At 40.5% G+C, this 21,285-nt stretch overlaps 2 protein-coding genes across 2 annotated transcripts in view; both read right to left on the minus strand.

The window, feature by feature from the left end:
• Positions 1–632: 632 nt before the first annotated feature.
• Positions 633–5,229, minus strand: rep15 (RAB15 effector protein). Its single transcript, XM_051952772.1, has 3 exons — positions 4,829–5,229; positions 3,270–3,608; positions 633–1,790 (listed from the first exon to the last, which is right to left on the minus strand). Exons 2-3 carry the CDS (start codon positions 3,558–3,560, stop codon positions 1,251–1,253), a joined length of 831 nt encoding a protein of 276 aa, XP_051808732.1. The 5' UTR covers positions 3,561–3,608; positions 4,829–5,229; the 3' UTR covers positions 633–1,250.
• Positions 5,230–5,292: 63 nt separating this feature from the next.
• The window catches only part of ppfibp2b (PPFIA binding protein 2b), a 108,545-nt gene continuing 92,552 nt past the window's right edge, over positions 5,293–21,285 (minus strand). Inside the window, 6 exon segments of the mRNA XM_051952775.1 lie at positions 5,293–7,368; positions 15,536–15,601; positions 17,157–17,348; positions 19,393–19,581; positions 20,086–20,211; positions 20,869–20,991. Of these exon segments, the coding sequence (XP_051808735.1) occupies positions 7,306–7,368; positions 15,536–15,601; positions 17,157–17,348; positions 19,393–19,581; positions 20,086–20,211; positions 20,869–20,991 (759 nt within the window). The 3' untranslated portion in view covers positions 5,293–7,305.

A 21,285-nucleotide genomic window follows, 5' to 3' on the forward strand; every position in this document is an offset into this window, starting at 1 on the left:
AATTCATGATGACAAAGTTGCTACGTCCATCATTTATGGCTGGAGTAGTCTATGGACTGTAGGTAAAAACCTGCATTATTTCCAACAGGCAGTAGGGGGCTCTAGAATTAGAATTAGAAGCCAATGAAAAAATGAGCTGACTTCGTACTTGATCTACAACCTCAGTGAAAAGTTTCCTAATGAGTTTATGCTAGTTGAAAGACTTTTTGAATACAGCGTGGTGTTAATTTTGTGAATTATGTTCCCATTTAGAGTAAAATAGACCAAAAGGATCTGTAGTGTCTTCACGTTTTCCCATCAATACATCCTGTTTCAAAATTCCAACTTGAATATTACAAAATGCCAAACTTGAGGCTTCATAATGGCAGTTGACAAAAAAATGGGTGACATCACAGTCGCTACATCTACATCTTCATCCTTTATGGTACATACAGTCTATGGACCTCCCCAGTTTTCCTGTTGGACATTAAAATCTGAGCAGCTAATGAGCCTAAAGATGTCTAACTGCACCTTTTTGTTCTTGTTTTAAAGTAGGGCTGGCCCGAATAGTGGTTTCTGGCCTCCGAATATTCGGGCCTTTTTAAAGATGAATATCTGAATATTTGTTACACCCCATAATATCCGACGGGGGTGGGGGGGTGGGGGGGTGGGGGCGGTTGTGGCGAAGACGGCCCGAATATTCGGATCCGTTCGTCTGGTCTCCCGGGTCCAAATTTTGCCTTCGTTTTGTCTTCAGTTAAACTGAAGAATTCCCAAACAGTGGAGGTCTTCAGCATCTTGTCTTTTGTTTATCCAAGGAAGTGAAGCGTGACGTCAGAGTCGGCAGCAACCCGGCCATTCGGGTGGTGGTAACAAACACGAACGGAGGAGCCGAGATGAGCCGAAGGCGACGGGAAGAGACGAGCTCCGAATATTTTCGTCTGTGGGGAGGAAGGGGTGATCACATAGACGTGTGTATATGTCTATGTGATCACACGACGGGATGAGCCGGATACCGCTGTAGCGAACGAATATTCGGATATTCGGAATATTTGAGTCCAGCCCTATTTTAAAGTTCCACCTTTATTGAGGTTGTTAGAAAGCAGGACTATAGATAAACAGCACAAAACTTCACCGTCAACAACTGGAAAATACCTGAAATAACCATAATTTGCTTTCTGAGGCATCTAAATTTCTTGAGATTCAACATTTTTTGAAGGCAGTATCAGTATCCTCTACATTTCTATGCCCTGCTGTGTTCTGGTGTCGGGTTATGAGCTGAATTTAACCATGAGCGTTAAGGGATCGCCTTGTTTTTTGGTGACAATCGCCTGCATCATTCCCCTCGGCGTGTGGAGATACCTCGAGCCTTTGAAGAAGTTCTCGATCAAAGCTCTGTTGATCTTGTCGCACTTCCCGATGGCAGCATCAAAGTTATTGCTCAGGACGCCATAGATGTTCTCCTTGTCGTTCTTCTTCCCGAAGAACAAGAACAAGGCGTAGCAGTCCTTCCCGACGGAGCTGCAGAAGTCCACCATCCTCTCGTAGACGTTCCTGTTGCTGGACTCCTTCTGGGCTATCTGGACCGACTCGCTGCAGGACTCCGGGTTCTCCTCGGCTTCATCCCGCTCAGGAAGGTGTAGAACCTGAACTGCGATCTCCACTTTGGGGTTCTTGGTGGGTTTCTCCAGAACGGCCCAGACCCAGTCGGCGCCCAGCAGGATGCGCTGTTCGGGCGTCATGGCCCTGCAGTTGAAGGAGTCTGTAATTTTCAGGTTGACGCTCTGGGTGATGTAGGTCATCAGGAACACCTGGTGGACGACGAGATGTTTGAAGAGTGTGAGTTTGTATCGCAGACTGCAGTGTGTTGCTTCAGGTGTAGTACTAAAGGTAAATTGTCTGTTCTTAAAGTTACTTTTCCAGTCTTTTGTCCAATCTCATCCAAAAAATGAAGGATAAACTTCACACGCATAGCTAAGGGGTTGTATTTTAACCCAAACTATACTATTTTCCTACATTGAACCATGTATTTCTGGTATCTAAACTCAACCAAGCTTCTAATATCTAGTTATTGTTGTGAAAGTATCAACTAATATATGGTATTTCCTGAAACTAAGTCTAATGACCTTTTTAAAGACTTTCTTCATGTCCTTTAGAATATCCTGTAATTATTTACCCACTATGATCAAATTCACGCTAAATTATTAATGCTAATGTTCTGTTTAATCAACTCAAAGCTCAAGAGCTGAGCTTTTAAGTCATTTCCAAAGCATTTATTTTCTACTTTTAGTTTGTTTGTTTTTTTGCTTTACTCTTTACTTTTTTGGGACTCTTCATCCTGGCAACCCAGAAATTGGAGGAGAAGCTTCAGACATTTTGTAAAAGGTTGTATCTGAACCCAAACCCGAATTTCTCCTCCAAATATTACCAGCCTGGTGTCATTCATGCCATCATATGTATACATCTGAAAGTAGATTTAGATTTTTCTCTTCTTCCCTAAGCTGATAGGGTCACTTATGATAACACATTCCTATAAACAGTGCTATACATACAAATAATTTGCACTAATGATAGAAAATATTGTCGTTGTGTTAAAGCCCAACAAACACAAGTTCACAAAAATTTCAATAGAGATCTCACAAAACACCAATAATGTCCTGGTTTGGTCCACTGGAGAACAGCTAAACAAGAAATAAATACTAAAATATTACCACCTTACAAAGTTGATGTACAAAGTAATCAGCGAAAAACTTGCTGTGTAAACATCCAAGAGATGTGCAGAAATGTTAGCAATGATTTGGAGGGAAATTATTTCCAATGTTTTATCCCATTTCTAAGGTAAATATGTCTCGTTAGCTGCTAAATGCACCAAGTAGCTGCAGATTTCACCTGTTTAGCAGTGGCTTTATCGGTCAATTTCGTTTTTTTAAATCTAAATAACAGCTTTCTGCTGAAATTTGGCAAAAATCAATGTCAATGACAGCAATAAAAATGAAACTAGTAAAGTTTTCATATGTAAAACCAAAGAAATGAATTAAAAGATGCTAAAATGCTCTGAAGAGTTGAATGGAACTGTAATAATAAACCAAACCTTTTAGTATCTCTATCAATAACTTGTCTTTTTTCAACATACTGTTTGTGTAGAAGAACAAATCTCATTATTTGTGTTTGCTGTCTTGCTGCTGTTTTTTTCCTTGGATTTCATTTTTGCTTGTTGGCATTTTGCTGCTGAACAAGTTCAGTGCAGTTCTTGAGTATCGATCATGAATTCTGATGATGGAGGTTCCTACCTGAGTGAGCACCTCGGGACTCGGGTGGAACTTGTCCTCGGGGTCTTTGAAGAGGAGGAACTCCTGGGTTCTGGTCGAGGCGATGGAGATGCATTCGCTGAACAGAGCTATGAATTCGTTGGGTTTGTCGGCTGGAGGTCTCTTCGGTGTGGCAAAGATGCTCTGGGAGTGGAAGTTAGACGAGTTCAGGTCAAAGTAGGGACGTCTGGGTGGGGGGCGTTTAAAAGAGCGGAACAGTTTGGAGTTCTGTAAGGGGTTAGAGGCGGGTTTACTGAACTGCTGGCCCATCATGGACAGATGGTGGAGGGCAGAAGGTCAGATGTTTGTCTCCCTGATCACCTGGAAAGAGAATTTGTACCAAGTAAATATCATAATAATAATAGTGGATTAGATTTATATAATGCTTTTCAATGCACTCAAAGCGCTTCACAATGGATCCATTATTCATTCGCTCACACATTCTCTCTCTGGTGGTGGTAAGCTACATTTGTAGCCACAGCTGCCCTGGGGCAGACTGATGGAAGCGTGGCTGCCAATCTGCGCCTACGGCCCCTCCGACCACCACCAACATTCACACACCAGTGTGAGAGCAGCACTGGAGGCAAGAAGGGTTAAGGACACAACAGCACATGACTCGGACAGAGTGGGAATCGAACTGCCAACTCTTTGATCATTGGACGACCCGCTCTACCACCGGAGCCACAGCCCCATATAGCCAGCGTTATCCAAAAATTAGCATTCTCACCATACAGCTTTGGAAATAATTCTTAGTCAGCTGTGAGCACCTTTTCTTGTGGTTCTTGTTGGAGCCATGTTGGTTTTTGTTGTAAAGCTGTAATGAACATCTGTTCTACTGATTCTAAGCTGGTTGGTGACGGCTCTGTTGCTGAATTCTTCCTCATTAAGCACCAAGATGGAGCCCAGGATCACAGAAAACAGCAGCTTGACTTCTCTGTTAGGTTCTAGAAGATGTTTCACCTTCATCCGAGCAACAGAGAGAACTGAAGACATAGATTTTATACTTCTTTAGCTTCCAGAACCACATGGTTAGTTTAAGTACTAGACACTGTTCCAGCAATAACTAGATAGCAGAAGTTTGGTTCAGTTTTAGTCCCAATATTTAGACATTTACAACTAAAGTGAAACTTCATTAGATCTTCAAAACTGAAGAAACTTCTTGGATGGTGTGATATGTCTTCAAGAACTTAAAAGAGAATGTGAGTTGCTTCTTACGGAAGCTTCTACGATGACTTTGACCTAAATGATGTAGAGAAAGACCAGCGTGGTTAATGAGAACGTAGTTTAGTTGTAAAGGAACTATAAAATGAGCATATGGTTGGTAACAGTTACATCCAGTGTTCTGATAGTTGAGTTCTTGAGGGACAAAAACCAAGACTCCGTTGGTGTTGCTCCTGTTCCACCAATTGGAACCATGTTTTCTGTCCTTTCTTTAGTTTAACTTTGAATAAACAACTTTGGCATATTAAACCAATCCAACACTCTCGTACAGCTGGAACTCAGTTGGTCTGATCTCTATAAAAGTCTCTAAAGATACTCACCAGGACGGGTCTGGAACTCTCTGAACCTCCAGGACCACCACCTGTCCTCCTCACCTGCCGAGAAAGAAAACGTCCGGATGGGTGTTGGTGTTAGACGGTGCTTTAAGTGAAGCTCGGGAGAAGTAAAATGAACTGGATTTCTGGTCCGGTAGCATCAGGGTGTGGTGTTTGGAGCTAGTCAAATGTTAGGAAAGTCAACAGCAGCTCCAAGCCTGAAGGGTTTGATGAGTAAACGGAAGCTTTAACCGTCTTTTTAGAGGGAATGTAGGTTGGTTGGATCGCTATTTATGAGGTCGTTTTAGCAGATTAAACAGGTGTTTCCCTTCATAAAGGAGGAGAAAATCTAGAAGTTGGTCTTTTATGAAGTTATATAACTGAATTCAGGTGTAGTACAAACAGCAGTATATTTCTGTTCTTGTAGTATCCTGAAGTTGGCCTTCTGATTCATTTACCACTCAAAGGACTGTTTTTATCAGTTTTATTTTCTAAACCAAACATCACAACTTATCGTACCAATCTGGTGTCATTTATGCCATCATGTGTTTAATTTACAAAAGTAGATTTTTCTTATCTTTCCTAAGCTTGTCATACTAAAACAGGAATGAAAACGGTTCTGGACAAACAAAAAGAGGAGAGAAAGGGTCAAATGAACCATCATGAACACAAAATATTCAGTAAAGATCTCAGAAAGCAGCAATGATATCCTGTTTTTCACCATTTGAAGCAGCTGAACAGGATGTAAACACTGAAATATTATCGTCTTATTCAGTTGATTTGGTGTACCAATAAACATCTAGCAGACATGAACACGTTAGCATTTATTTGGAGCAGATTTCCAAAATAGTTACCATATTTTTTCAAATTTGTGAAGGTAACATGTCTCATTAGCTGTTGAATTGAGTTTATCTGAGTTTTTCTTTGTTTTATTGAAAAAGAAAACCCTACTTCCTGCTGTGGCTAAAATCAATAAGTCTGATTAGAGCTGTGAAGATGAACCCAATCAGTGAATTAATCTTCTGTAAACCTCCTCAAAAAATGAAGTTAAAAGACACTAAAACTCTCTGTAGAGTTAATTCTATTGATTGATCTGATTGGTTTTTGATATTTATACATTAATCAGAGCACCTTGAAATGTATTTTAAAGAGCTACATATGTACTAAACAGAACATTTTGCAGGTTAATAAAACCCGTCAGTGTCTCTGGGGAGGTTTTTTATATAAATTACCTCAAACATCTACAAACTTTTCTGTATTAAAACATTAATATCAGCAAAAAAACCCAACATGCAGATACAGATCCATGTCTGCAACAGTTTTAGAGACTTCATATGATTCACAAAAACGTTTATTTAGAGTTTACATTGGCAAAAAATTCAAAAATTTATCACAAAGTTTTTATAAAGTGTTGAAGTACTGGACTGTTTTCAGTCTGAGGAAACTTAATTGGCTTTAAAAAAACAAAACCTGCAGATTTGCTTCATTTAGAAATGAGAACTGCTGCTGTTTGGTTGCACCAAATACTGTTTTTTATTTATTTATTGTTCTCTTTTCTGCACTTTGTATGAATTTAATTGATAATCCGTTTAATAATTTGCATGTATTTCTAAAGCATACTCGTTTCACAACATTTTTTCTTACATGCAGCCAAAAAAAACACACAATTCTGTACATCTGTTTCTGTATTATGTATAATTCTATCCATAATATCAGTCATAGCATCCTCTTTCCTGCGCTAAAGAGCAAAAACTCTTCTTGAACACAAACCTCATGTCACCTAAACTGACCGATCACCTTTCTTCTTTCATGTTTGCACAAAACAAACTCTCTAAGTATCACTAACGGCTCTAATAACTTATTTCAACATGCTGATAAATTTAGCTGCTGTTGTCTTTTAAAAAATGGCTAAATCTTCATTTGTAGAAGATTTTATACCTTAAACTTCATGTGTACTACTTAGCTTTTACTGTTCAACAAGGTTCATCGGACTCTGTTCTCCCTCTTTAAATATCAGCACCATCCACAGTAGTCAGTAGGATCAGTAAAGGGTCATTGCAGAGAAACAAGGGAAGCTGTAAAAAACAAGAAAGTCAGTAATGGCTCTATTTGTTCAGTTTGTTGTTATAGAAACTAAAAATGAGAAGTTTTACTGTTCTCAACATTGTGTTAAGTCTGTTTGTGTTTCAGAGTCCTCTGTAGGTGTTAACGAGGCATCAGCAGCTCCAGGTGTTAGCCGGCTCCAGGTGTCAGTCGGCTCCAGGTGTTAGCCGGCTCCAGGTGTTAGCCGGCTACAGATATTAACCGGCTCCAAGTCTTAGCTTGCTGTAAATGTTAGCCAGCTCCAGGTGTTAGCCAGCTCCAGGTGTTAGCCAGCCCCAGCTGTTAGCTGACTCCATTTGTTAGCTGACTCGAGGTGTTAGCCGGCTCCAGGTGTTTCTGCAGGTCTCTGGTCAATCGACAACATCAGCAAGTCGTCGTCTTCAAACTAGCGCCGTCTGAGCTCGTCTCATCTCCTTCCTCAGTTCGTCGTGCCCGAGCAGGTACTGGAGGCAAAGCATCATGGGAGTTGTAGTGGGTTAGCATTAGCTCAGCAGTTAGCTCAGTGTTTGCTACTGAGCTGGGATCAGAATATTCATTCTAGGGTCCATTTAGCCTCCTCATAATCATCTGGTTCTTCTTCTCCTGTAACTTGATTAATGACCAGAGTTCTACCTTCAGACTGAGAATATTTCCAGTGTTCCATAGAAGTGGGTCCAGATGTATCACTTTTTAATGGACTTTTTCCATCATTTTCACCTACCTCTATGGACTTCAAGTACCTGGGTGTCTCTAGTTCTGAATGTTCTAAGTGAGACTAAACTTAAAGACTGGAAGCAGGAAAGGAGGACGTCCCTTGGAGAAAGTTCTAGAGTAGACCTACCGACAACTGGAGAAAGTTCTAGAGTAGACCTACCGACAGCTGGAGAAAGTTCTAGAGTAGACCTACCGACAGCTGGAGAAAGTTCTAGAGTAGACATACCGACAGCTGGAAAAAGTTCCAGAGGAGACCTACCGACAGCTGGAGAAAGTTCTAGAGTAGACCAACCAATACCTGGAGAAAGTTCTAGAGTAGACCTACCGACAACGGTAGGTTTACTCTGGAACTTTCTACAGGGGATGTTCTCCTCTATGAACTTCAAGGACCTGGAACTCTGGAAATGTCCACAGTATGAAGGTAGAACTGTGATCATTAATAAAGCTACTGGAGATGAAGAATAAAATAGTTCTGAGGAGGTTTTTGATTAATGATACAAGGGGCCTAGACTTTAATGAAGCAACATCCAGATTGTGGCCAAAATTTATAGAGAATGTGATTTTTGAATTCAGCACCATAAGAAAAGATGTCTACAGACAGAAAACAACATGAAGGATGTACAGAAATGATCCCAAGTCAGAGCAAAGCTGTTTCAATGCAGAATGGGCAACAAAAAACAACAAAAATCAGCAGACGTTGTGATTGGTCACAGAGGGAAAAGCACAGGTTGAGAATTTTAATTTAGTTCTTGTTGGGTCTGAAATGAAGGAAAGTCTTTAAATTCATCCCATAGGAGGAAGATCTCATATAACTGAGTTGCTTGTAGGTAGATTTATCAATAGACAGAACCAGGCTAGCTGTTTCTTGGTATTTATGCTAAGCTAAGCTGCAACTGTTGGTTTCTCTTGCCACTGTTAACGAGCTCATCTCTGCATACATCCTCATGATTACTGTTAATAATAACACCTGTGCTTTTCATGCTGTGACATCTCTGAAGGTCTGCTTTATTACTTTCAGTCAGCTTCATTAATTAGTGACAAATTATTTCTGCAATTTTAAATGAGCAGTTTAATTCTCAGTGTTAGGCCCTATACAGTTAAAATCATGTTTAAATCTTAAATGTTTTACATTGAAATCAAACTTTTCAAATAATAATAGTAAAACAGCACCTTTTAAAAGTATTTATCAGTCCTTCCAGGATTTTGTGGGTGTTTTTCGTGATTGTTGCGGCCGAAAATGCCTGAATTCGCAGCAGTTTTTCTAAAAAATTGTGATAAAAGTTGCAATGTTTTAAGCTTATTTGTTGTGATTAAATTGTGGGAGACAGTGACAATTGCTAAAAAGCTGCATTTTTCCAGCTTGTAGAACATGTTTCAACACTGTAATTGACAATATTTATTCTGAAATTAATTATTTAACGTTCCAACCCATTTCCACAAAAGCTGGCACCACGGTGGGAAATTAGCAGCAGCCAGATACCGGTTTAACATGAAGTGGTTGGTAGATTTGCGGCACAAAATGATCATTTACTATTGAATGAATCATATTTGTACATATCTGTTAGTGGCTCCAAAAGTTAATTTCACATCCTGGCACACACATGTTCACACACACACGCTCACGGCTTGTCACGTCAACTAACAAGAACAGCACTGAGAGAGTGCAGTCCTCCACCAAGACTGGTGTGTGTTCTGCATGTGTACATACCGAATCGCGTGACCTAAATATGTAGCCAGCGACAGGAATTGATGGAACTCAGAAACACCCCCACAATTTAATCAACTGTTCCTTGTGTCATTTCCAATACGTCCACAGACGTAGATTTGTTGTAGGATAACAATCATGTGATCGTCAGCAGGCCGCTGAGGTAACGTTCATTTGTTGCCATGGTTACCGTGCTGCTATGAGACGCTGTGCCGCTACCTCAATGGGAAATCCTTCACAAATCCGTGGATCCAAACTTTAAGCCGTATCACTGCTGAAGTCTAATCATTTGGTCCTTGTGTCATTTCTGACCGACCCTGAAAACTTCCTTTAAATCCCTGAGTCTGTTTCTGAGTGATGTTGGTAACAGAGGAAGGATTCACACACGCTGATCGTCACATAACTCTTCTTCTTAGGTGGAATAAATAATCTAATTTACCTTCATTCTTTCAGTGCTCTAACGGATCTGGATGCAACAGTTTCCATCATGGTGATTTGTCTGGTCTGTTGTCTGATCATTTCAGCCGTTCTAATATGTTTCATGGTTTAAAAAAAAGTTTATAAATCGATTATTTTTTCTTTTCTTTTGTGTTCCACCACAGCATTGCACGGGTGTAAAACAGTTTAGCTCTGCTTTGGTGAAGAACATCAGTGAATTCATTGTTTTTTAAGGTCTAAAGCAGTAATTTTTGTTGATAAATGGGACATGTCTGCATCTACAAACCATAAACAAGGAAGTGAATTCAAACTCTTTCAATAAAACCGTTATAAACTCTCTAAAAAGTATTTACTCCTCTAAAAAGCTGATTTTGACTTTTGAAGGCTCCACCAAGGAACGGCGTAAGTTTGTAAATCTGTCTGTCTGTCCGTCTGCAACATTACTCATTATGGATTTGGATGAAATTTTCAGGGAAGGTCAGAAATGACACAAGGACCAAGTGATTAGATATTGGCATTGATGCGGCTCATAGTCTGGATCCACGGAGTTGTTAAAGATTTCCCATTTTTTGTCCTGCCTTTTTGGTTCCCTGTCTGTCACCTCTCCCTCATGTCTCTCTCTCTCCCTGCAACTTGCAGAGAGGAAGAGAACTGACATTTGGTTGTCAGTTCCCCCATAGTCTGAGTACCTCTACTTGGCTATGTTGTGTTAAAGCTGTTTTATATCGTAGACTACCGTTCTTGCAATCCCAGAGTTAATTCATAGAATTTAGTGTAGCCCCAGTTCAGCTCTCCGTTTATGTATTATTTTGGTTTCTTGTTTAATAAAACCCCTTCAATTAATCATTTATGCCAGTCTCTTTGTCTGCGCCTGGGTTCTACAGAGCCCCCCGTAACAATGTCACCAAAAACGTCACAGTTAAATATGTCGTCCAAAATATGACAAAACGTCACAGTGTAGTATGTTGTCCAAAATGTCATCAATAATGTCATAGTTTAGTATGTCATCCAAAATGTCATCAATAATGTCATAGTTTAGTATGTCATCCAAAATGTCATCAATAATGTCATAGTTTAGTATGTCGTCCATAATGACACCAAAAATGTCGTAGTTTAGTATGTCTTCCAATAAAAGACAAAAATGTCATAGTTTAGTATGTCGTCCACAACATGACAAAAATGTCATAGTTTAGTATGTCGTCCACAACATGACAAAAATGTCATAGTTTAGTATGTCGTCCACAACATGACAAAAATGTCATAGTTTAGTATGGCACCAAAAATGTCACAGTTAAATATGTCCTACAAAATATGACAATGTCACAGTGTAGTATGCTGTCCAAAATTTCACCCAAAAATGTCATAGTTTAATACGTCATCCAAAATGTCATAGTTGAGGATGTGATCCAAAATAGCATAGTTCAGTATGTTGTCCAACAAGAGAAACTGATGTGCCAGGGTAGCTCAACTGGTTAAGAAGGCGACTCAAAAGCAGTATAGTGTCAAAGACACAGGTTCGATTCCAGTGAATTGCCCTTTCCAAAATGGGGAGATTTAACATATCGTCCAAGATGTGACAAATGCCATAGTCCAGTATGGTACCAAAAACATCAGTTAAATATGGTGTAGTAGGTTGTCAAATTTCACCAAAAACGTCATAGTTTAGTATGTCGTCCAAAATGCTACCAGGGGGCGCCCGTATAGCTCAAAAGACTAAGTGGGCGACCCATGTGCAGCAGCCCGAGTTCAATTCCTGCCCTTTGCTGCATGTCTTCCCACTACTCTTCTACCCTGTTTCCTGTTAGCCTTCACCACAATAATCCAAATAAAGACAAAATGGCAAAAACAAGATATATTTTTTAAAAAAGTCGCCAAAAACGTCAGTTTAGTATGTCGTCCAATTATGACAAACGTCATAGTTTAGTATGTCGTCCTTGATGACACCAAAAACATAACAGTTTGATATGTGGCCAAAAACGTCATAGTTTAGTATGTCATCCAATAAAAGACAAAAACATCATAGTTTAGTATGTCATCCAAAATGTTACCAAAAATGTCATAGTTTAGGATGTCATCCAAAATGTCACCAATAACGTCAAAGTTTAGTATGTCGTCCATAATGACACCAAAAATGTCGTAGTTTAGTATGTCGTCCATAATGACACCAAAAATGTCGTAGTTTAGTATGTCGTCCATAATGACACCAAAAATGTCGTAGTTTAGTATGTCTTCCAATAAAAGACAAAAACGTCATAGTTTAGTATGTCGTCCACAACATGAAAAAAATGTCATAGTTTAGTATGGCACCAAAAACGTCACAGTAAAATATGTCCTACAAACTATGACAAAATGTCACAGTGTAGTATGCTGTCCAAAATTTCATAGTTCAGTATGTTGTCCAACTAGAGAAACTGATGTGCCAGGGTAGCTCAACTGGTTAAGAAGGCGACTCAAAAACAATGTAGTGTCAAAGACACAGGTTCGATTCCAGTGAAGGACCCTTTCCAAAATGGGGAAATTTAACATATCGTCCAAAATGTGATAAATGTCAGTTAAATATGTCGTCCAAAATATGATAAATGTCATGGTGTAGTAGGTTGTCAAATTTCACCAAAAGTGTCATACTTTAGTGTGTCACCAAAAACGTAATCGTGTAAATGGTTGTATTTATATAGCGCTTTTATCCAAAGTGCTTTACATGATACATGACATTCACCCATTCACACACTGGTGGTGGAAGCTGCCATGCAAGGCGCTAACCACAACCCATCAGGAGCAATTAGGGTTCGGTGTCTTGCTCAGGGACACCTTGACGTGAGCTCAACGGGCTGAGGATCGAACCAGCAACCTTCCAGTTATAAGACGGCCACTCTACCCACTGATCCATGCCGCCTCCTATGTGTAGTATGTCATCCAAAGTGTCACAAGAAACATCACAGTTTAGTATGTCGTCCAAAATACCACCAAAGGGCGCCCATATAGCTCAACAGGTTAAGTGGGCGACCCGTGTACAGGGGCTGGTCTCCGACGCAGCAGCCCGGGTTTAATTCCTGCCCTTTGCTGCATGTCTTCCAACTACTCTTCTACCCGTTTCCTGTCTGCCTTCACCACAATTATCCAAACAAAGACGAAATGGCAAAAACAAAATTTTATTTTTTTAAAAGTCGCCAAAAACGTCAGTTTAGTATGTCGTCCAATTATGACAAACGTCATAGTTTAGTATGTCGTCCTTGATGACACCAAAACATAATGGTTTGGTATGTGGCCAAAAACGTCATAGTTTAGTATGTCGTCCAATAAAAGACAAAAACGTCACAGTTGAATATCCATCCATCCTCTATACACCGCTTTATCCTCACTAGGGTCGCGGGGGGTGCTGGAGCCTATCCCAGCTGACTCGGGTGAAGGCAGGGGACACCCTGGACAGGTCACCAGTCTGTCACAGGGCTACATATACAGACAGACAGTCACACTCACATTCACACCTACAGGCAATTTAGAGTACTCAATTAACCTCAGCATATTTTTGGACTGTGGGAGGAAGCCGGAGTGCCCGTAGAAAACCCACGCACGCTCAGGGAGAACATGCAAACTCCATGCAGAAAGATCCCAGGCCCACCCCGGGATTCAAACCAGGGATCTTCTTGCTGGAAGGTGAAAGTGCTAACCACTACTCCACTGAGCAACCCACAGTTAAATATGTCATCCAAAATGTTACCAAAAACGTCATAGTTTAGTATGTCGTCCAAAGTGTCACCAAAAACGTCATAGTTTAGTATGTCTACCAAAACGTTGCCAAAAACGTCAGTTTAGTATGTTGTCCAAAATGTGGCAAAAAATGTCATAGTTTAATATGTCATACAAAATGTAATCAAAAATGTCAGTTTAGTATGTTGTCCAAAATATGAGAAAAATGTCGTAGTTTAGTATGTCGTTCAATAAAAGACAAAAACGTTATAGTTGTCCAAAATAAGACAAAAACGTCATTGTTGAGCATGTCATCGAAAATGTCACAAAAAATATCATAGTTTAGTATGTGGTCAAAAATGTCGCCAAAAACATCATAGTTTAGTATGTCGTCCGAAATGTCACCAAAAACGTCATAGTTTAGTATGTCGTCCGAAATGTCACCAAAAACGTCATAGTTTAGTATGTCGTCCAAAATGTGACAAAAACGTCATAGTTTAGTATGTCGTCCGAAATGTCACCAAAAACGTCATAGTTTAGTATGTCGTCCGAAATGTCACCAAAAACGTCATAGTTTAGTATGTCGTCCAAAATGTGACAAAAACGTCATAGTTTAGTATGTCGTCCAACAAAAGACAAAAACGTCATAGTTTAGTATGTCGTCCAAAATGTGACAAAAACGTCATAGTTTAGTATGTCGTCCAAAATGTGACAAAAACGTCATAGTTTAGTATGTCGTCCAACAAAAGACAAAAACGTCATAGTTTAGTATGTCGTCCAACAAAAGACAAAAACGTCATAGTTTAGTATGTCGTCCAAAATGTGACAAAAACGTCATAGTTTAGCATGTCGTCCAAAATGTCGCAAAAAACGCCATAGTTTAGTATGTCGTCCAATAAAAGACAAAAACATCATAGTTTAGTATGTCGTCCAATAAAAGACAAAAACGTCATAGTTTAGCATGTCGTCCAAAATATGACGAAAACGTGACATTTTAGTATGTCGTCCAATAAAAGACAAAAACGTCATAGTTGTCCAAAATAAGAGAAAAACGTCATTGTTGAGTATGCCGTCCAAAATGTCACCAATAACGTCAAAGTTTAGTATGTTGTTCAAAATGTCACCAAAAATGTCATAGTTGAGGATGTCATCCATAACGACACCAAAAACGGCATACTTTAGTATGTGGTCCAAAATGTCGTTAAAAACGTCATAGGTTAGAATGTTGTTCAAAATGTGGCCAAAAACGTCATAGTGTAGTATGTCAACCAAAATATGAGAAAAACGTCATAGTTCAGTATGTCAATCAAAAAATACAAAAACTTCAATTTAGAATGTCATCCAAAATGTCACCAAAAATGTCATAGTTGAGGATGTCGTCCATAATGACACCAGAAACGGCATAGTTTAGTATGTGGTCCAAAATGTTGCCAAAAACATCATAATTTAGTATGTCATCCAAAATGTGACCAAAAATGTCATAGTTTTGTATGTTATTCAAATGTCACCAAAAATGTCATAGTGTAGTATCTGGTCCATAATGACACCAAAAACGGCATAGTTTCCTCTGTCATCCAAAATGTTGTCAAAAAGGTCATAGGTTAGAATGTCATTCAAGATGTGACCAAAAACGTCAGTTTAGTATGTCGTCCAAAATGTGAGAAAAACGTCATAGTTTAGTATGTCGTCCAAAATGTCACCAAGAACATCATAGTATGTCGTCCAAAATATGACAAACGTCATAGTTTAGTATGTCATTTTGAAATGCAATTACAGAGAACTTTCAAAGAGGGATGAATACTATTTATAGTCAGTGAAATTTTGAATGTTTTTAATGATATTTATTCTAATTTCTTCCTAAAGGGTTCAGTTACTAACACCATGTCAGCAGGAAAACCAGCTGTGGCTTCTGCTACCGATAAAAACCGGAAGCATCAGATTCAACATCGGTGTTTGTTTCTCAGATCAGCGTTGTTCTAATGAGGTTTCTTTCTCAGATTCTCTCCGACTGAGCAACTCAAAGTCGTGACAAAACGGGCAGAAACCCGGAGAGACTCGGCTTCACGAGTCGTTGAGCAGCAGCTTACTGTGAGGTTGTTGATGCTTTCTGACAGAGCTTCTATCTGCAGGACGGTTCCCTCGGCGGTCGCAATCTGTAATGAACATGAACACGGAACACGTATGAAGCAGCTAAAGTCACATCATGTTTGGACTTAACCTTCTAAAAACATGATTAAATGAACCAATGCATGTTTGTGGCTGCGCACGAGGTCTGAACCTGCAGCTGCACACTGAGCAACATGCATCTCCAACGGGTTACCATGGTGATGACGGTCGGCCATCTTGGAGGAGGGGGGGAAGCCGGTGTCATAAGCAGCCATGATGATGAGGATGATGATGATGGAAGCAGGTTAGTGATGATGAAGGTTATTTATATCCTCCACGTGTCTGTTTATTTATTTAATCAGAGAAAAACAGCATCTATTGTACGTCTTCTCATTAAAAACACATTTAACTTTTTGGATAAAAAGGAGTCGACTTTACACTCATATAATTTTGTTTATTAAATGGTTTGATAGATCTTTACATTTACATAACCACATGTAGTTTCTGTCATCAGATAGTCTTTGCTATAAAAATACTATTACAGTCAAAATATGAAAATAACAAGTACAAAATCACCACCTCAGGTCTCCAGGCGTAACATGCTGTTTTATGATTGCAGTGACATAAATATTAAATAAAATAACCCTCCATAATGTTATGCAAATATTGCACAAGTTCATCTCAGACCTGAATTCAAACTGTTAGAAAATTAGGAGTTAAAGATGCTGATACACACCGATCAGGCACAACATTCTGACCACCTGCCTAACGCCATGGAGGTCCCTCAAAAATGTTCTGAACCATTGAGCCTGGACCAGAGGACTTCTCAGGGCGTCCAATGGGGTCTGGACCAGTGGATCTTTGGGTACTCTGGGTTGCAGTGGTTCCTCTGGGAATCAAACGTGTTCCACTGCATCCTGTTGAAGCTTGATCAGAATGGAGTCTAGCAGGTTTGGAGGTCAAATCAACATCCTGGGCAACTGTCATGTTCCTCATGATGTTCCTGATTGATGTTTTTGTGAAGTGGCGGGGTGCATTTTCCTGTGGGGGTAGGCCAGGGACATTCAGAAAACCCATTTGCATGGAGGAGTGTGTTTGTTCAGGGACGTTTATTTGGATGTCTAAGTGTCATCAATATGGACGCCAAAATCCAACGTTTTGCAGCAGAACACCCCCATAGAACCAGGATGATCAATGCTGTTCACTTCACCTGTCAGTGGTCAGAATGCTGATGCTTATCGGTGTATATAAAACCATGTGGCTGTTAGAACAGAGGAGTAATACTGGACAGGAGGTTCTGGAGGTGGGTCGGGTCATGGCACAGGCTGGAGGTCGGGTTAGTTGGTTCAGGCATCGGACTGGAAAACTTCAAGTGATTGTGGAGTCGGTCGCCCTGCAGCATGGCGGGTTTATCGGGCGTCTCTGAGTTAAGGCACCGGGTCGGGAGGGTTTAGAGGGGTGGGGAGGGTCTGAGGTATTATGGGCTGCAAGCAGAGGAAGCAGTAGCGGAGACGGCTGATTGGCTGACGGAAAGCGACATCACAGTCCATGTCGTTGCCGTCGTCATGGAGACGGGTCAGCCCTGCCGTCCTGGAGCCCCACCTGGTCCCTGGACCGGTCCGGCTCTCGGTCCAGAATCGGGCTGAGGCCCCTGAAGCCGGCGTAAGGTCGCATCTGTACGCCGTTCAGCGCCGACTGAGGCGACGACGACTCGATGGGACAAACGTAATCCGTGGATTCGTCTGGACGGCGCCGCCTCAGGTGGGTCAGGTTGGAGAAACCCAACTTCTTTGGCTGCAGGAAACAAGAGATAAAAAGTATTTTAACACAGTGTTGTTTATGGGTTGAATATGTGTTGCAGGAGCACTGGGAGCAGAGTGAAGCTGCACAAGAGGACCGCTTTAGTGGACAAATTTAATTAGCTATGGTTTCTGATTTTAGTACATATGTCTCAGAACCTTTTAATCGCTCTTCATCCTATAAAATATCATGTACAGATGTGATGTTTGGAGGGAATAATACTCCCTGGAAGTCCCGTTCTGTTAGCATGTCAACAGTCTTCTGCAATGTGAACTGAATCTCCTCAATTGTGTCAAAACAGTTTAGGTTGATTCTCCATTAAATCAAAGAAAAGTTTTTAGGTTTTTGAGGACGACATGCTGTTAGCTAGCTGTCTACCTGTGAAATACGTTCAACTTAGAGCAAGGACAACAAAATACGACTTCCAGGGGGCGCTACAACTTAAGAAATCTAACGAACTAACTGGATTCAAAGTTAGTTGCTAAAGTGCCTCACTTGTGCAGCTTTACTCTGCTCCAAGAGCTCATCCCACACTTGTAACCACCCTGGCAGGCCTGTTCTGTACCTTTAAAAATCAAAAATTGCACCTTATTTAATGGTACAAAACAGGGCTTCTATTGAGGTTACAAGTGTTGCATAAGTTCAGGGAGCAGAGCAAAGCTGGACAAGGGGACTACTTTAGAGGCTAACTTAAATAAGGTACAGTTTTTGTTTTTTAAAGGTACAAACCAGGACTTCCATCAAAGTTACAAGTGTTGCAGGAGCACCGGTAGCAGAGTAAAGCTATACAAAGTGACTACTTTAGCAGCTAATTTTAAATCTGGTGTGGTTTTCATTTTTAAAGGTAAAAAACAAGATTTCCAGGGAGGTTAAAAAGTGTTACAAGAGCACTGGGAGCAGAGTAAGGCTGCACAAGGAAGGCATTTTAGTGGCTAACTTTAAATCTGGTACAATTTTTGATTTTTAAACGTATAAAACAGGACTTCCACTGAGGTTACAAGTGCTGCAGGAGCACTAGGAGCAGAGAAAAGTTGCACAAGATGACTATTTTAGTGGCTAACTTTAAATATAGTGTAGTTTTAGATTTTTAAAGGAACACGACTTTCATCAAGGTTACAAGTGTTGGAGGAGCTCTGGGAGCAGATTAAAATTGCACAAAGGGACTGCTTTAGCGGCTAACTTTAAATCTAGTACAATTTTAGATTTTTAAAGGTACAAAATAGGACTTCCAGGGAATGTTGTAAGTCTTGCATGAGCACTGGGAGCAGAGCAAAACTGCACATAGTGATCACTTTATCGGCTAACTTTAAATCTAGTACGCATTTTAATTTTTAGAGGCAAAATTTTTTGATTGTACTTCATATTTGGGAACAAAACAGAGATGAAAGTAGAGTAAATAGCCTTTCACCCTGCAGTAACACCCACGCTGTGAGGTGTACATGACAATGATTGCCTGCTCTCAACACATTCGAGCATTTCCTCTGCCTTTGCTGCAGAAGTGAAACCAGGCGGCTGCTTCTATAAATGTTTCCTTTAAGCTTCCTCTTGCTGACAAAAGCCACTTTGATAATATCACAGAGCACTTTATCACTCGGTGGCTGCTGCCCTCAGGCAGGAAATCCACAAATGCTCATAAACAAACCTTTTTCTGTTTTTTAGATCCACAGTCTACTTTGCATAGCAGCTTAAATTACAAAACCATAAATGTTGGCGGAGTTTCTTAAGAAATTTAAGATGTGAGTGTCCCGGGTCATAAATGGGTCAGCTGTGAGTTTGAATTGTGTTTCTTCTGGTGGATTATTCTTCAGTTTTTTTCTTCAGCAGAAGGACTTAGAGATGAGGCTGAGTCTTAAAGCAGTGAGGAGGAGCAAAGCGGTCCGGCTTTACTCTGCTCCCAGAGATTAAACCGAGCCGACGCACCGAGGCCTCACCACGGATTAAGGTGCTTTCTATCCCACATGAAGGTTAACCGAGCGTGTGCTCCCATAAAGCAGCATTATTTATTACATAATGGATCTATTTTCTCCTGTTTTCCTACCTTGACTTTGGCAGTGATGCTGAGGGGGGTGTATCCCGCCGCCTCCATGTACTCCCTCTTCTCCTGCTGAGCCTGAACTCCCACCAGACTGTTGAAGTTGGTGTTCAGGTGGCGTCTCAGCAGCGTTTTCTGAGGCGAGATGTTCAGCAGCATCGCCAGCGTCTCTGAGTTAAACCGAGGCTCCAGCATCTGGCAGAGCACAAACCATACATGGCACAAAATGAGACACAAAATGGCCAAAATGAGACAAGTTGGCAAAAACAAGACATGACACAAACAAGACAAAAATGAGACAGCACTGGGAAAACTGAGGCAAAATGACACAAATGAGACAAAGCGGCAAAAATGAGACATGAAATGACGAGCGACACAATATGATAAAACAAGACACAAACTGGCACAAAAATGACAAACTGTACACAAAATGACACGCATGGCAAAAATGAGACATCGTAAAAATGAGACAAAATGTCACAAACGAGACACAAAATTACATATATGAGAGACAAAATAATATAAATGAGACAAAAATGAGACATGAAATGACAAGAGCGACACAACATGAGACACAAAACAACGACAACACAAAATGAGACATGGCAAAAATTAAACAAAACAACACAAATGAGACACACAAAGCCAGAATAATGTCTTTTTTTTGGTTCCATAAACTCCGTGCTGACATGAACTCACTATCAGGCCTCCGTGGACGCCGCTGCCCCTCAGGTTGGGAGCGTATTCTGCCAGATCCACGGACCTCAGCCACTCCATGACTCTGTGGTTGGACCACTGGACCACCTCACTGGGACTGAACTGGTTCTGAAACACACAAACACAACGTACTCTAAATACTAAAAACAACTCCTGTGTTCTTCTACTTTCTGTGGCATTTATCACAGCTTTAACCTACAGAACCACACATCATGTGTGATTAGTTCAAAGACCGTTGTAAAGCTGAATACCTGGCAGTTCCTCCTGCTTGCTGTTGTGATTGTATAAAAAACATTTACATCCTTTTCAAACCTGCCAGCAGGTAAAGCAAAATTACAAAAACAAACAGGAAGGAATCACCAGATTTTCAGCTTTACAGCGGTCCTTGAACTGGTTCCTCTGAGTGCTGCAGGAGCACTGGGAGCAGAGCGAAGCTGCACAAAGGGACCACTTTAGCAGCAACTTTAAACTTGGTGTGGTTTTGGTTTTTAAAGGTACAAAATGGCATTTCCACTGAGGTTACTAGTGTTGCAGGAGCACTGGGAGCAGAGTAAAGCTGCACAAGCTGATGGCTTTAGCGACTAGAGTGTAGTTCTTCTAAAAACTTGTCCGTGAACTAATCACGCATGATGTGTGGTTCTGTAGCTTAACATTGTAATATTGCAGTTATTTGTTGTCAGATGTAAAACATGATCTAAAGTTTGGAGATACCAAGCATCGTAAGTTTAGGAACGATGACAGGAGAATAAAAACGGTGAGCAGTACCTCGTTTCCAGGTCTTCGTTTCAGACAGTTGGGGTTGAACTTGTTGACGTGCAGGACGTGGATGGCACATTTGATGCTGAGGTGATGCAGCTGGCTGGTCACTTTGAGGAACAACAAGTCGTTCTGATGTGGAGAGAACACCGAGGAGATGTTTCAGCACTTTAAATCCTCAGGAACTTAATGCAGAAAAGGCTTTAAATGATGCAATAACCCTGATTTAGGTCTGATGCATGTTATAGTTTACAACAAGAAGACAGCTGATTATAGAGACAAAAAGGTATGAAACAGATGGAAAGTGATCACAAAGAGACACAAGATGACACACACAATGACTCGAAAGAGATTCAGAACGATGACGAAGAGAAATAATGAATATAGAAAGACACAATAACACATTGTAGGTTTTAAAATGACCAA

This window comes from Acanthochromis polyacanthus, chromosome 8 (genome assembly GCF_021347895.1).
Source record: "Acanthochromis polyacanthus isolate Apoly-LR-REF ecotype Palm Island chromosome 8, KAUST_Apoly_ChrSc, whole genome shotgun sequence".
NCBI classification, from domain to species: Eukaryota; Metazoa; Chordata; class Actinopteri; family Pomacentridae; genus Acanthochromis; species Acanthochromis polyacanthus.

What these genes read in the sequence shown, in the direction of transcription:
- rep15 (XM_051952772.1), bottom strand. Translation starts at nt 3,560, where the DNA reads ATGATGGGCCAGCAGTTCAGTAAACCCGCCTCTAACCCCTTACAGAAC. An exon ending in GTCCCGAGGTGCTCACTCAG is followed by an intron (nt 1,791 to 3,269) that starts GTAGGAACCTCC and finishes GTCGTCCACCAG; the next exon opens with GTGTTCCTGATGACCTACAT.